The 17,641-nt window shown below is 29.8% G+C and overlaps 1 protein-coding gene across 5 annotated transcripts in view; it reads right to left on the bottom strand.

The window, feature by feature from the left end:
• Nucleotides 1-14,025: 14,025 nt before the first annotated feature.
• mub (poly(rC)-binding protein mub) overlaps nucleotides 14,026-17,641 on the bottom strand; it is a 298,074-nt gene continuing 294,458 nt past the window's right edge. For all 5 annotated transcript variants that reach the window (XM_067791288.1, XM_067791289.1, XM_067791290.1 and 2 more), the window contains one exon: nucleotides 14,026-16,221. In XM_067791288.1, coding sequence (XP_067647389.1) covers nucleotides 16,137-16,221 — 85 coding nt within the window. In that variant the 3' untranslated portion in view covers nucleotides 14,026-16,136. The remainder of the gene's footprint in view (nucleotides 16,222-17,641) is intronic.

The raw sequence follows: 17,641 nt of genomic DNA, 5'->3' as shown, positions 1-17,641 counted from the left end.
GTGTATGTGTCTGTTATCCCTTTTTATGTTCCAGTTCAAATTTTGGCTTTCTTTTGTTCTTATTTATTTTTATAGCTTTTTTTTACTTGTATTATTGTTTTTCTCCCTTCTCTTCATCTTGTATTTTATTTTTTGGCTGCGTCCTGTCGTTAGATTCCTTCAATTGTAGTACATACATTTATTATTTCAAACAAACAACAAAGAATATCACACTCTAGATCGCCTATGATTGTTGGTGCACATCACAATCTACATCAGCATTATTAATTAGCTTAAATTCGACATATTCAGCTTGTACTTTCCTTATTCAGCGCATATATAATTTTGTTAATAGTTTACATACAATACTTTTTGGCTTTCTGCTAACAAATATTTTCTGATTTTAGCATACTATGCTAATAAAACTTTAATTCAGCTAGCTTTTTTGTATATTCCATTAACTTTAAATGCATTCAGCAAGTTAATTATGTATTCTGCTCGTTATAAATGCATTCAGCTGACGTCGAATGCGTTTAAATTATTTTTTTTACTGCGATATAGCATACTAAGTTGATATTTTTACACACTCAGCTGTAACATTTTTGTATTAAGCACATATTTTAATTAACGTTACTGTGAATACGATATAGTTTAAGTAACTATCTCTGAACAAATCTGTGTAGCTTTAAGCAAGAGTAATATGAGGCTGCATTCTGTAAAACAGTTCAGATAGTGCAAAGTACATGTAAAATTCTTCCTAATGCAGTAAGCCAACAAATGTAGACAATCGTTAAGTCATTCAGCTAACAAATTTTGTATTCAACAAGTAAATATATTGAAGTTATCCACTTCTTAGACGCATGCATGCTAAGCAGGATAATTTATGAGCAGTTCTTAAGCTTTTGCAACTTTCAAACAGTGTGCTGATTATATGTAGCTATTGAGCTGCTTATTTTTTCTCGCTAATCTCCTTAATTCAGCAAGCCACTTACCCTGCAAAAAATACATTTTATCCGTTAAATTGAACTAAGTCAGAAACTGCATACTTTATCAAATTTAATTAGTTCAGCTACTTTTGAAGCAATTCAGCCAACTTTTCCGTTATTCTAGATGTAACTCAAAAACGCGTATGCTACGTTAGCTGATTATTTTTGCTGGAAATTATGCTTGGAAAATTTTATATTTAATATCCTCATTTGCAGTTCAGCTATATAATTTAACATATTAAGCAACTTTTAATAGAATTCAGCTAGCTCTCCTGGCATTCAGCGGTTTTGTACATATAACTGAAGAACGCGTAGACGTTATAAATGCAATTCAGCTATATTTTTCTACAACTCAGAGGCCTGCAATGTAATTCAGCTATATTTTCCTTACACAGCAGATTTAAACAAATTAAGCTGCTAAAATCTGTCATTAAACTACTATTGCAGCTGAAATAAATTTTTCAGCATATTTAGCATAATTTATTGTATCCAGTAACTTTTAACGGAAATCAGCTAACTCTACTGCAATTCAGCGAGCTTTAATATAAAATTAAAATAGGCTTAGAAACTTTAAATGTGTGAGGCCATCTCAAGTGAGCATCGCATTTACCAAGTGTTCGAATAACCAAAAAAAATTTTTTCACATTAAAGCCTTATAAAAGGGTAGGAAATCCTGTTAATTTATTTCTCGAAATTGTTTACCGTTAAATTTTTATAACCAATTGAATGTTGCCGCATCAAATCGGTCAAACATTTTTTTCTCACAAACTACTGAACCGATTTTAATAATTTTTGTTTGACATTTATAAAACAATGCACTATAATTTTGAATTTTTTTTTATACACAAATTAATTTTTTTTTTGTTAAATAACATTAATTGTTATAAACAAATTAATATATAAATAACTTCTGCGCCTCTGAAAAAAAATTAAATAACAGTAAATTATGTGGTATTAAATTATATTTTTATTTCTGAAAAAAAAAAAAAAAAATGGGGGCCCAGCAATAGTTTCCTTATAATAACGTTATATGTGCGAGTGCATCCGCCGCTTCCCATACTACACTTCGCATGTTATGAACATTTTTCTATATGTTATGAACATTTTTCTATACTTGTAGAAAAATGTTCATAACATGCGATGTGTAGTATGGGAAGCGGCGGATGCACTCGCACATATAACGTTATTATAAGGAAACTATTGCTGGGTCCCCATTTTTCTTTCAGAAATAAAAATATAATTGAATACCACATAATATACTGTTATTTAATTTTTTTTCAGAGGCGCAGAAGTTAGTTATATAATAATTTGTTTATGACAATTAATGTTATTTAACAAACACAATTTTAATTTGTGTATAACAAAAAAAATAAAGTACATTGTTTTATAAATGTAAAAAAAAAAAAATTATTAAAATCGGTTCAGTAGTTTCTGAGAAAACATTTTTTGACCGATTTGATGCGACAAAATTCAATTAATTATAAAAATTTAACGGTAAAAAATTTCGAGAAAAAAATTAACAGGATTTCCTGCCCTTTTATAAGGCTTTAATGTGAAAAAATTTTTTTGGTTATTCGAATACTTGGTAAATGCGATGGATGGCCTCACCCAAATGAGATTCAGCAATATTTCTCTGTAATTCAGCTCTATTAATCAGCATTTCTAAAGCATATTCCGCTGCACACAACATTAGTCATCATAAATCGCTTCTCTACGCGTTACAGCTTCTATACAATTCTTTGTATTTTTTATTTTGACTTGTTTGTGGCTATTTCACTTATTTTTTTATTTCAATTAAAGCGATAATACTTTTTTTTGGTTTTTTTGTAACATTTGCTTACAACACGCTGTTAAAAAATTCACTAAATATTTGTGATATAATTTAATAAGAATATTTCTTGTTTAGATTTTCAAGATTTACTTATTTAATATTAATTTAATTTACTTATTTCTTCAAAAATGATTGCTTTGAAGTTGGTTTGTCGTCGAAAGCGAAATATTTGTCATTTGAATCACGAAATAGTTTCGCCCCACCCATCCACGATTTGTTATTGTTGGTTGTGTACAATTTTTGTTCATATTTTATATATGTATACACATATATCTATAATAATTTTCTTACTACTTATGTATGTGTGTTAATGTATATATGTGCGTATATATATGCATTTACACTGGAAAAAATTGTATTTAAAGTTTTTAACCTTCATAAGGTTAGAGGCAGGTTTTACCTATTTTGAATAACAAAAAAGTTATTTTTTTAACATTTTTCAACGAATGACGGAAAATAGTTTCAAAATTGTTTATAAAAAAAACGTATTTTTGACCTACACATTACTGTTGCCACAATAAAAAAAATTTACTTTAGGTGCAATTGATAATTTGTTTTTGTTTTTTTTTCAAATCAAATTAAATTTTTAACAAATTAAATAGAAATCAGTGATATTGTTCGAATCCAAAAGAGAAATAATGCCACTATACTTTTATTCCGTTGTTCAAAACCTGTAGTAGTTTCATTTTATATTGAAACAAGTTTCACTTGATTTGCTCAGTCCGCACGGAGAATATACAACATAAAATCAGTGCGATATAACGCCATTTAGTCCTCAAAAATGTTCCGAGACAGTTAGTAATAAATCCTGCAAGAGTTCTGAACTTATAACGCAATCAATCTTGAAATAGAAGATAAAAACTGCTTGGCGCAATTTACCTCCGAAGAGGTTTAGACCGAGCTTTTTCCAATTGCGTTGTGCTCCTTTTAATTTTCCCTACAAGTTGGGGGGACGGGACCTACATGTTTATGCCTACTCCGAACGACATATGCAAAGGAGAATAATTTTCATTGACAAGCAGAAATATACTCGGAGTGTTTTCCAAATTCTGCAGAGGTCGACCCCGATTAGAAAAACAGTTTTGTAATTGAAAAGTTTTTATAAGTTTTTGATGTTACTTTGCCAGAGAGTTGAACCCAGGACCCTCGATGTGGTACCCGGAGCACGATGGCACCACACCACGGCGACCGCCGGAGATAAGCCGGTAAAAAAAAAATTGAAATTTTTCAGGAAGCAATCCCAAACCCAATCGGTGATAGTCCTGAAATCAATATGAAATAGTGCCAAAATTGCCCCATAGATAGTCGCTAACGAACCCGAAATGTTCAAAAAAAAGAATCCGGAAAATATTAAACGATACGGCTCTAAACATCGCAAAGAAAGTCCTGAAATGACTCTGTAATTAATCCGAAAATTGGATGTGTGATTTCGTCTGGAAGGATATATAGGATTCATGTATTTTTAAAGGTGGGGCCTATATATCACTATGGAAAACTTTTCTTAAATAGTTTCGAAAACAATCCCCAAACGACCCGGCAATAGTTCAAAAATATCTGAAAATGCCTCTGATAAGATTCTCGAAATGTTTTAGGTTTTAAAACGGTCCGAAATAAACTCGGACACAATCCCGAAATGCTCAAGAAATAGCATCGATGTTAAAAATACGAAACAACCTAGAAACTTATCCGAAATCTTGAAATGGGCCAGAAGAAGTAATTAAAACAATATGGGAACGTCGTACTAGTTTTCCTTACCTTGGAAACAATGTCAAGACTTAAAAAATAAACTTATAAAAGAATCGATAAACGATTTCAAAAAAAAATATATAAAATTATATATTTTTTAATCGTTCAAATTTTACCTGAAAACCTTGTTATGTAGGCTTTTCTGCAAAAAAAAAAAAAAAAAAAAATTTATTAAAAAAAATTAAAAAAATAGAGAAATATTTTTACTGGCATAGTCTTTCCTCTTACTTTTGTATGCGGAGTTTTTAAGCTTTCTGGGTTTGCACTGAAAAAAGGCACACGTTATTTTACATTTTTCTCCGTTTTTTTTTATGATTTTCTTTATAAAACTTTGGATTGAGACAAAATTGATACAGTTTGGAAAAGAGATATTTTTGTAGTGCTGTTCATGCTTAACTGCTCATATGATTTGAATTTTTTAAATTATTTAGATTTATTGGGTAATGTTGTTCAAATTTGACCCGAAGACCTTGTGAAGTTTGAGCTTCCTGCGTTTATACTGAAAAAACTGAATTTCTCCGTTGATATTTTTCCCTTTTTTGTGCGTTGCATCTTTTATAAAGATTTTTAAGCTTTCTTTATGAGTTTACACGAAAAAAAAAGACGCACGTTATTTTGAATTTTTCTCCATTTTCTTTCCAGATTTTCTTTATAAAAGCGTCAAAATTGGTCAAGCTTGGAAAAGATATATTTTTCTAGTGCTGTTGATGTTTAACTGTTCACACAAATTTAATAATTAAAATTGCTTTCGTTTGATAGGTGAAGTGGATGAAAATGGACCCTGTAACCTTGTGAAGGTTAAGTCTACTGCGTTTACACGAAAAAAGAAAAAATAAAAAATAAATAATAAGGCAATTTTTTTCCAGCAGCTTTTTCTTCTACTCTTTTGCTTATACATTAAAAAAAAAATCATTTATATCATGTATCTATATATCTTAACTGCCAACTCCCTTTTTCTCTTCTTGGAACAAATCTGACGAGATTTTGAAAAAATACTTTTTTAGCTGCTTTTTAGCTAGACTTTTCTTCAAAACATAACGCAACAAAATTTTTCTTAATATTCCAAGGGTACATTTTCGAAAAACTACTTTTTTCATGATTGTACGTTCTAGCATTGTTTAAACTAAAAAGTCAATTTTACTTTATTTTTAAAACATACAGAAACCATGTGAGGCTTAGATTTGTTGTATTTACACTAAAAAAATTAATAAATAAATAAAAATGAAAATTGTGTTGTTTTTTTGCTCTTCTTTGGACAAATTTTATTTTTAAAACCACCTTTATTCACACTGAAAAAAATTGTGTGTAATTTTTTTATGCGGCTGCTTTGTCATTCTCTTCTTTTTCAACCATTACAATGTGGCATGTAACTTTTTAAGTTTTCTTACGCATACACTGAAAAAAAGTTATGCCTAATTTTCTTTTCCTGTATATCTATGCTTTCCTGTATTTTCCCACTATACTTTGCCAATTATTAAGATATATTATTTAAATTTCTTTTTATTTATTTCATACTTAGTTGATTCCTTTCAAACTCATTTTTCATATGCTTGAATCAATGCAATTTATAGTGCTGTTATATTTTATCTTTGTTTTCTATTTAATATGTAAATTTTGTACACTAAATATATTTTATATTTCGCAAAATCTTTTGACAGTTAATACTTTAGATGCGTGTGTTTTTATTTATAAGTGTATATGCGTTTATTAGTATTTATTTTATTTGTTTTAGATTTAAACATTTTGTTCCTGTAATCAAGTGTTTTTAAGTTCATAAGTTTTGTTTGCTGTTTGTTTGTTTTTTGTGTGTAGCTTTTTTTCTAAACTTTTTTTACATCCATTACACACCAACTTGATATTTATGTTATTAAATTTTTTGTTTTTTAAATTATTTTCTTCTATTTAATTTTTCAAAGTTGAATGCATTTAAAAACATTTTCCTGTGTATCCTGTTTTTGAATTCAGCACGTAAAGTTTTTGTTTTTTTTCCATTTCAGTTCAGCGTTTATAAAGCCTTTTATTTACTTGATGTGATGAATATTTATGCTTTGTTTATGTGTATTTTTGAATGAATTCGTATGTTATTTTCTTAACAACAAATAACGAAAATTCGAAAACATTTGGCAAAAATACATTCAAAAAAGTTGTGATTAATTTTTGTTTGTCTAGCTTTACTTGGCACGGTGTTTTGGTACTTCAGTTACTGTGCAGTATATTAAATTTTTTTTACGGTGTAGTAAATTTTGTTTTTAACCTTTTGTCAAAACCCCTTTTTGCACAATATCTTAAGCCTTTATAAGAACTTCGATACAAGATTTATCAAATTTGAAAAAAGTATTTTTCAGGCGTTTTCCAATATAACAGTTTTTAAAAAAATTCAAAAGTTGTGTAGGTAATTTTCTTAAGGTGGATAATAAATTGTTTTAATCTTTATAGCTTCTTACACCAAAAAAAAAAAACTAAAGCATTTTTTCAAATTTGGGAAAACATCTTTTCATAGCATCAATTAATTTTACAAGAAGTGCTGCTTAGACACCAAGGCTTGAAAATATATATGATCTAGTGCAGTGAGCGCTGCCGGTAAATTAGGTTAGATTAAGAAAGCGTGCATGAAAACTTCACTTGTAGGCCTTTTTGCCGAAAGGTTGGAGATTCGTCCACGAAGATTACTTAAAAACTTGAGTAGGCGCGAAATATCCACTTTCCCAACCTTTTCCCGACTGTCGAAAATCATGCGCCCATAAATCTGACTCGTATTGTTTGCAGTCCTAAACATCGGAAGGAAAAGTATTGAATCGATTCATCTTGCGAAATTAACTCTGATGAACCCATTTGATCCACTGCAAGTCTGTTTCCTAGTCTCATATTCCTCGATTTTTATCAGGAGGTAACCCAACGGTGGTCGTATGGTGGTGTACGTCTCGCGTGCTGCCATTTCGAAACCTTTCTAGGAAATCTCATCTGCTTATTCATTCCTTTCAATATCGCTGCGCCCAGGCACCCAACAAAGGGAGATATTGATATGCCTTATGGGCGCCAGCGAGGCTTAATACCTACGCACGATATCTGACTCTATCACGTTGGATTCCAATGCTTTGCTATGGCTGTCGGCATAGATCGTAACATCGGTGTCTGAAACCGTACTGTCCTTAGTGGAGCAGTCTGGTTGCCACCCCTATGACATAGCCCTCTTCCTGGAACACACTGCACGAGTGGGGAAATGTGGTTTACATGCATATGCTGTGAGTACAGTCCAGCTTCAGCACCCTTTCCTATTTTCGAGCCGTCTGTATGGCTTGAAATTCCCCTACAACTGTCTATGCCTTCGTCGTATCCCTCCTTTGAATGTTGGATTCTCTTAGTGGTAGTGAATAAATACGTTGGATCCTTCCGGAGGTGGTCTGCTTCCAGCGCCTAATATTTCCATGCATACTTGCCCTTGCACCTTCCCAATGCTTTCTATTGTCTTGAGCCTTCCACCAGACAAGAGCTAGTGCTAACGACACTCACCGAAAGTTCTGTGGACTGTTTTGAGGGCTGATACGCTCGATAGTCGGTCTTGTACGTTAATGGTGCTTGTTACCGGAACGTACTGGATATATGTATATCCAACAAAAGAGCATTAACATCGATAACACTCCCCAAGACCTTCGGGGTGTGTCTTTAATGCGACAGCAACAACAGTCAGGTGTACATTAACTCCTCCTACACATTTTTATTGTATGTGATGAAATTCTGTGTGTGATTTATTTTTGTTCTATGTTTTCTTTTGTGCAATAAGTAATTTTTTTGCTATTTTACACACAATTTTTTTGCAATGTATGTACTACTCGTAAATTTGTAACACATACAAAGTTAATAGCGAAATGTTGCTATATAAATTTTTTTATTTTACTCTATAATTCTAAATTCCGTGAAGCTTAAGCTTATTTATTTTCTTTCATTTCTTACACTTAGAAAAACTGCTACAAATTCATGAATGTATACTTTTTTTTTTGTTTTCTAATTTTATTTTTAATTTTTTGTATGCTCAATTCCTTTTTGCCAATAATATGTCCTATGTTTGTCCTAATTTGTTTACTTACTTACCTACTCTCAGTTTTCTATATTTGTAATGCTTACAGTGATTGTTGTTGGTTTACTCTTTATCAGTTTTTGTTTTTAGTTTAAAAGTAAGAGAACAAAAAACACAGTACACACACTATACAAATATTATGTAATATTAAAATTTAATACACTACTTAATTTTTTTTGTTATTGTGCGATGTAAAATGTCAATGCTGTAATGCTCATATGCTAATGTGTCATATTGCCCTTTGTGTTCATCTATTTCTATACATCACTTCATGTTTTGTTGAAAAATTCATTGCTTTAATCGCAGCCACTAAATTTTGCTTGTTCTTTGTTTTGTTTTTGTTAAATCATGTTTATATAAGCTGGTGGTAAAGTTTTCAATACTCTTATACAGCTCTTACATTTTGTTCATTGCAGTAATACATCCTTTCGATGAATGTGTCTTACTTTCAATACAACTAAATAATCTTTATTTTACCTGAATTGTAAATAAAAAAATGGAGCAGTGTATTGAAAGTACAAACAAAGCTTTATCAATTTAATGAATGAAAATTTATAAGTTTCATCAGTTTCTTATTTTTCAAGTGAAACTATCCTATTTGAAAAATGTCAAAACAATGTTTAGTATCCTTGAAGTTCACAAAACAGGCGTTGCTTTAGGTTAGTTTTCTGTATAGCCAACAATATTTCATCCATACGAAGAATAAGCAACTTCAAGCTTTCAGTCGTTGAAAGTGAACACAATTCATCTTTTTAACGTATGCATGTTCATTCATCCATTCAACGAATATGCAATAATTGTCACAAATCGATTTTGTGTAATACAACTGCAGTTAGAGTTGTGGTTCAAGCTTTCAAATAAAGCTGACCTCCAGAAGTATAGGATTCTAATGCACACTTTTTATTTTCTGAATTTTTATAAGTTTGCAGCTTAACTTACTGCACCGATTTTGGGAATTAAATATTTCTTTTGATGCGTTAATGAAAAAATTCATCCAAAGAATGAAAAGGTATGAAATCTTATTTTAATATATTATATAACTTTATTAATGCTTGGATAAGGTATATTTTTCATGATGGACAAAAATTTCATCCATTTAACGTAGTTTACTTGTCATAAATCAATTTATACGCAAATATATTTTCTACTGTTTTTTAGATAAATTGTTTTTATAAATCTAAAACAGAAAACAAAAATCATATTTCATCCCTTCGACGTATACTGCCTTATAAGATGGAATGTATTCCCTGTTTATTACTTACTCTACACTCGACTTATCGTTTCCTTTTACATCCATTTTATCTATTTTTTTATATAAATATGAACTTTATGTATTCTTTAACTCTAAAGCAACCTGAATGTCCTTTTTTGTATGCTACTCGCACTGCATTAGTGACGAAACTCGTTTGGTGTTGGTTTTATCTTAATGAAAGTTTTTCATCTATTTGATGAATATACAAACAGTTTTATGTGTGCATGCCGCTATAAAACAATTATAGATGTGTCAGATTTTCTTTATTTATTTTTTATTTTTAAGTATATAAATTGCTCTTAAGGCTATGTATGTAATTGTATGTTAGTTAGTATGTTAGTTGTTGGAATATTTTTTAAGATATGTCGGGTTATTAAATATGATAATTTTTTTTGATTTAAAGGCATCAAAAAGAACAAAAATCAATGAAAGGAAAAGTAATAAAAAAACAATCGTACAAATAAAGGGAACAAAATTTGTTTTAAACAAGTTTTCAAACGTTTTAGAATGTGCTGCCGTATTAGTAGTTTTGAAGCTAGGTAGACTAGGGAAACAATATTGGGGCTATCGTACTTACTTGAAAATCTCCAATGACAATAAAAACTGGAACAAATTCCTTTAGCTCCTCCTTGTTTTAAGTCACGACCCACTTGAATTACATGTTTGGAAAAAAATTTTTTCTCTCTATCTGGATTACAATTGTGGAACATTTTTAGCTTTTTTTCTCCGCCTTCGATTAAGTTCAAACATATCAGCGTTTACTTGGGAATAGTTCCTATGAAAAGCTTTATACAGCCCTTTTTTTATAGTAAGTTCTGAATAAGAAGAGATTTCTAAGCCCGTACTTTTCCTCAGCTTGCGCTTGTACTAACTTCCAGTTTTGGCTTTCATTGAGATTTTCTTAGACTAAGGTAAGCTTAGGTTGCATTGGTCAATAAAGACGGAATGCGTGCATAGTGTTAACAAAATTTTTTTGACGACCAATGGAACAAACCCAATTATTGAGTAACTCCAACCTCTTGGCAAATACGAGAAGCTTTCTTGGGCCTAGCTTAAATGTTTGTCCCCAAAATCTGGCAACTCTGTCGCCCCTGGCAGCTGGAACCTTGACCTCGCAAACGCAGTACACGAATAAAGAACAAGATCAACCGTTTCTTCCTGCAGCTCGCGCATCCTACATCTGCTTTTACTGATGAGAACTAACTTATATGCATGTGCAGCAAGTTTAGTAAAACTTTTCTTGGGCCATAGTTCTGTAAAATATTTAATCACGTTTTCTTTTAGAAATCAAACGTAAAGCGGTTCTTCCATCAAGCTAAGTTTTAAACAATTTTCTCTGGCTTTTCTGTGGCCTAAGTTCAGACTAAGCAAAATTTCACTTAAACAGATTTATATACAATTTCCTATTTGGCTTAGACCTTCACTCCAGTATTTGAAGTTTGAATATTGTTTATATAACAAATTTTCGAGATATTTTTCTTTTGACAATTTGCCAGAAAAAAGCTCAAAGTTTCAATGAAGCTTTCAGTATAAGCTTTTAATTTGAAATACTACTTTTGAAATGAACCTTTGGAATGAACTTTACAAATATTTCAGTCGCATGATAATGCCACACAATTAAAAGCTTTTATAAAGATTTTCACATTAAGTGCTAGAATTTTGTATTGAAAAAATTTGCTATTTGCCTAATTTTTTAAATTTTGAAAAAAAAAATATATAAATATAAAAAAATTTTCAAAATAAATAAAAATGCTTCATTACTTTGTAGTATATGTTTTTTTCATTTTTTTTATTATAATTTTTTTGTATAGAATATTATACTAAATATGAAATTTATATGTATGTAAGTAAACTATATAATCGAAAAATTTCAACAACTAAAAACTTATGCAGCGAAAATATAAATGAATAATATTATTGCATATATGTTTATTTATTTTTAAATATTTCATATTTTTTTAAATATTTAATATAATTAATTACTAATATAATAATTTTTATATGCCAATAATTTTGTTTTTTTCCAAAACGAAAAAGTGTTTTCTTTGTATATATTGTAAAATTTTTAAAATTTATATCTTTGTTTTTGACTAAAACTAAAACTAACGTTACAAAACATTAAATAATTTTTTTTTTTGTTTTACTTTCAATAGATGAAACAAAATTTGTTTAAAATATAATTTGTATATAAAGTAAAATTATTAAAAAAGTCTTTTGTGTCTTTGCCTTATTTGGCGCATTTCGCATTTTTTGCATTTTCATCTACGACCTCATCTCATCATACAACTCCAACTTCGTTTTTCGCATTACTTAAACATAGTTATGATAATATGAATAATAATGTTATAATGTTAATAAATTATGTTTCTATGAAATTTTGGAAGCTTGTTAAGCATTGGCTAATCTGTGTGAGTGCATGTTTTTTAATAAAAATTCTTTTAATTAATTAATATATTTTTGATTTAAAGTCTATGATTTTTTTTTTTAAATTGTATTGAAAAATTTAATTTAGTTTTTCTTTGTTGAAATGAAAATATTAAAAAAACAAATTTACAAAGATTTATTAATAATAATAATTAAAAAAAACTAACAAAAAAGAATACACATAATTAATAATATAAAATATAATTTTAAAAACAAACAAAAAATAAAAATTTAAGCAGTAAATATGACAAACAACGAAAGACGTTTGATAACAATGTAGGAAAACAGCCTAACTAAACTTTTTTGTAAATATTAAAAAAGATTAAAATTGCGGGCACACGTAAGATAACTAAAAAAAATCAATGAGAGGAAAAATATTTTTAAATTATTTTTTTGTCTTGAAGGAAAAAAAGATACACCATTTTTGTGATAAAATGAGCGTAAAATAATACAAACATTTTTAAAACATAAACACACGATTTTTTTAATTTAAATTTTTTCCCTTTTTAAAAATATAAAAATGAAAAAAAAAAAAAAATAATAATAGTTTTTTTTTGCAAATAGGAAATAATTATTGAAACATTTAGACATGGTGAAACTGCAGTAGCCTTCACGGTTCGAATCCCGGTGAAACCTTTGACAACATTACAAAATTGCCTGATGATGATTACGTTGGCGGTTTTCGCAATGGTTCCATAGCAATATGCCAGTAAATGTTTCATTCTTTTCAGTTTCTCTTAGAAAAAATAATAATTGAAATTCAATTATTATAAGCCGGTGTTAAGCTCATGAATTCTTAAATATAAGTATAAACTGAACACACCATTAAACAAACATACATAAATAGGAAATAATTAAAGTTAAATAAGACGAAAGCGCGCTGAAAAAAGATATAATTAAAAAGCGGCAAAATTTCGCCATAAATAAATACATATATGTATGTTAAAAATAAAAGATAAACAAATAAAAATTTTAAAAATTGATTTTTTTCGTAAATATATTATGTATGTATGTATGTATGAATGCAATTAAAAATTCAACTAATTTTTACTTGTTTTCTTGCTAAATCTTTAACATAAATTGTTTGCTAACTTTTAACTACGTTTTTATTTTTTAAATATTTTTTTTATTTGCATTATATACTTTTTTCTTGCTTCTCTTTTTTCTTAACATTTTCTTATTGCCACGCATCCATTTGTTTAAATATTTTTTATTAGCAGATATGTTTAATAATTATTTAAAATTAGAAAAAAAAATATTTGAAAAAAACTTGTTATTTGTCTGCTTCTTTAAACTCTTGTCTTGTTGCTATTGCATGCTTATTGTATATGTAAGTATGTATGTATGTATGTTGCACTTTTGCAACATATGAGTAAACATGAGTAAACTAGTAAATATTTAGCTTAAATTTATTATATAATATGTATTTATGTAAGTTTACTTGCATGTTTGTGTATTTAACTAATTGTATTACGGTTGTTTTTTTTTGCTTGATATTGCTAAATACAACTTCCATGCTTTCTTGTTTGTCTTAATGTATGTATGTATGGTTGTCTGCTTGTATATGTATTTATTTTTATTTTTTTATAGAAAATGCAGTGATTTGTCTTAAGATATGAATATATTGGTTTTTATTGTTGTTTTTGTAGCAGCAAATTCTCACTGGATATGAATTTGATATTACGGTGTTACATGAATAAATTTATTAATTTCACAATTCGGGTTTTCTTGATTTTTGCGCGCTGATGTTTAAAATTTGAAAATATTAAAACAAAAAACATTTATTTTTTTAATATAAATACAACTTTTTGTCGAAGTAACAATAAAAAATTATTATTTTTTTAATAAATTAAAAATAACATTTTTTTGCTTGACATGTTTTTTTTATTAAAACGGCTTCTTGTAATTACATTTTGTTTATTGCTTGGCATTTGTTTTTTTTAACCTCTATTTTTCCTGTTTTTTGGCGTTGGACTCTGTACAACTACAAAGTGAGTTTTACACTTATGTGTGTTTGTATGTGTGCGCCTCTCGCGCTCATCAGCAGTGCGTGTGGGACCATGACAGTTTTGCTTTTTTTTTTCATAATTTTTGCCCTCATTCAAATGTATTGTAATAATCAGCAAAAAATTATTGAATTTGTTTTTTTTTAAACAACAACAATATATTATATAAATAATTATATAATTACATTCTTTAATACAATATGTTAGTTTTTTTTTTAATATAAACGCACACATACAATGACAAAAACATTACGTACATATTTTTTGTTTTAAATAAATAAATAATAACTATTATAAAATTGAATAGAAAATTTAAGTGCCACTTTTTGTTGCTGTAAAAACATGTACAGTACATATATAATTTTTGTCTGCATGTCCACTATACAGCGCTGTGCATTAGCATCGCGATCTTGTTTTCTTGCATTACACTGACGCTAGCCATAATCATCACCCATACTATAATCATAATAATGAAATACTTCATACATTTGCAAAGGTTATGCAGGCTATAAGATGGCTACAGCGACTTTAAAAGAATAAACAGCATTACTGTAGCGATTACCATTACTGCAATAGTAATCAGTACCATTAATGTAATCACGAAATATTGCATTCATTTGTATACGTTATGCAAATTATTAGATCGTTGCGGCTACTTTACAAGAAAATCCAGCGTTACTGTAATCATTACCATTATCATTATTGTAATCATAATCACAAAATACTTTATTTATTTCTAAATCTTATGAAACGTCATTTGATGGTTACAGCTACTTCATTACCACTACTATAATATATATGTATATATTCGTTTGCATACGTTGTGCAAACTATAAGATGAATACGGATAATTAAATAGAAAATCCAGCATTACTCAAATTGTAATCATTACCATAACTGTAATCGTAATCACGAAATACTGCGTTCATTTGTATACGTAATGCAAGCTAGTAGATGGTTACAGCTACTTAAAAGAAATTCTAGCATTACTGTCATTACCGTCACTGTATTTTTATCATTACATTTAATTTAATCGTTATGATGAAAAACGTCATTGTGTATGAGTAGCGCTAAAAATTCAATGATAATGAACACTTAAAAAGTGATCTTATGCTTTAAGTTTGCATTTAGAGAAATGGTAATGTTAAAATTTTAAATATTATAACTACAGTTAGACTTTGATTTGAGTGAGTATAATCACTACACTCGCTATAATGACTTTAAATCGGCAAATGCCAATGCCCAGCGCTGCTACTACAGCTCGCAATATTTACTTAAATGTTGTTTTAATTATTTCTTTTTCACATTTAACTTTATTATGCATGTGAATGAGTGAGTGAGTGTAATTGTGTTTGAAACCAGAATTTATTTGAATAAAAAAGTTTTAAATTTAACCTTTATATATGTATATGTATTTTTGCTTACTCCTTTAACTAAAACTGTTTTCATTTTTAATATTATTTTCCTTTATTGCTTATTTGTTGCCATTTTAAGTTATTGTTTTTTTTTTAATTATTACTTTTTATTAATAACTTTCAGCGGCCTCTTCGCTTTGCCTTTATTCTCTCTTACTTATGTATGTTGCTACTTTGTGTTGGCTTTGACTTTTTTACTCCCAATTGGTAACGTGCGCTCTCTCGTTTACTTTTCTATTCTCTCGCCTATTCTATTCACTCCCGCGCGCTTTATATGCCTCACTCTAACATTTTTTTACCGTTCTGCCTTATGGGAGTTGTTGGAGCGCGCGTTTTTAATTTACACATTTTATTTTATTTAATATTTAATTTTTTTTCGCCTTTGTTGCTGTTTTTTACATTTTTCTTTTATGTTTGGCGATTTAATGTATTGGCGTTTTGACAATTGCATTCGGTGCAATATAATGATAACCGGGAATGGGCAGTCCAGCTGTCTCCATTGATATCCTGTAATAAGAATGCAGAGAATAAATTATCTTTATTAGTAACTGATTGATTTAATTTTAAATAAATAATTTTTAACAAAATGTTTTTCGCTTCATTGCATTAGTGTTACTTTTACCCTTTTTTCGAGTCATATTTGAATCTCTATTTTTATCCCATCTTTGATTTTGTCGCTAAGGTTTCAAGTACTAAATTTCAACTTTGTGCATAATTTTTTTAAAATTAACCTCACGGAAAGTGTCATATTTCGCTTAACTAAAATTATGTAGAATTTTAAAATTACGGTAGAGATAGCTACCAATCTCCAATTCAATAGCTTCGACTATCAATGAACAGTATGTGGTGTTGTTTTTCTAGGAAATTTTCGAACGATCTATGTGTTTCACGTGTAATCAATTGCGCACTTCGATAGGAATTTAATGCTGAGCTTTACGGAGATAGAGGCATAGTGGCCTTGATAAAAGCTAAAATGATGCATTGGCGGAGACATATTGTTGTTGTTGTAGCAGTGCTTGGTCCCATCCAATATGTGCAAACATTCACAAATTTCCATTAATAGAGCATATCACGGGAGTACAAGGAAGCTTGCTGTTTCAACAGGGTTAGACCAAAGAGATAATGGGTGTTAGAGGCAGTAGTTCCACATTGCGATTGAAAAGATGGTTGGTATCACTTGGGGACGCGTTACGAGCGTGACATACTTACAATGGATATGTCGGGGTTGATTCTGGATATGTAAGAGTTTAACCTAATACAGTATCCAAATCGAAGTTGAGCTAGAGTGACGTGCGTTTTCCTGGGGAGGTTGCTTTTTCAACTGCGAGCTTAGAATGTCATTGAGAACGGCGTACACCAGGCAATTGTTAGCATAGTCATTTGACGACTTTATGCGTGATTCCGACGGTCTTTGCATGCTTTTTTTTGTTCAAACGACCGTCTTCTTGAGTGCCGAATTTCATCATATTTTACAGAGATAGCTCCTTAAGTTCCTGATAGGCAGGGCCTTTTTATTCATACGTATGCTGGGATGGCTTTAGGCACAATTTCGATTGCAAGCTCGCTAAAATGCAAGTCCTCATCGAAGGTTACACTGAGTAGTTTTCGTTGTAGGACAGTCGGTAGCGTAATGCCAACGACGTGTACAAGCGTTTGTTTAATTCTCTGGGCTTCGATGTTTCTAAACTGCACCGATGCTTGCCGACCACACTGATAATTTGCAGTCCACCTTTTTAGACTAGGACGAAGGGTAGACCCCTACCAAATCTTGCAGTAACGTACACTGTGTTTCAATGTGTCAGAGGATTTTGATAAGTCTAGTGTTACGAGCGCGAGTGTTCTATGGTGGAGTTCTCGTTTGCGGTGAAATAAGGGAGCAAGACGCCTTTAAATACCTTGGCTACTGGCGATGGGAGAGATATCGGAC

This window comes from Eurosta solidaginis, chromosome 5, assembly GCF_040869045.1.
Source record: "Eurosta solidaginis isolate ZX-2024a chromosome 5, ASM4086904v1, whole genome shotgun sequence".
NCBI classification, from domain to species: Eukaryota; Metazoa; Arthropoda; class Insecta; order Diptera; family Tephritidae; genus Eurosta; species Eurosta solidaginis.
Note: the sequence above shows the minus strand (reverse complement) of the source record. Positions and strands in the feature narration are given on the sequence as shown.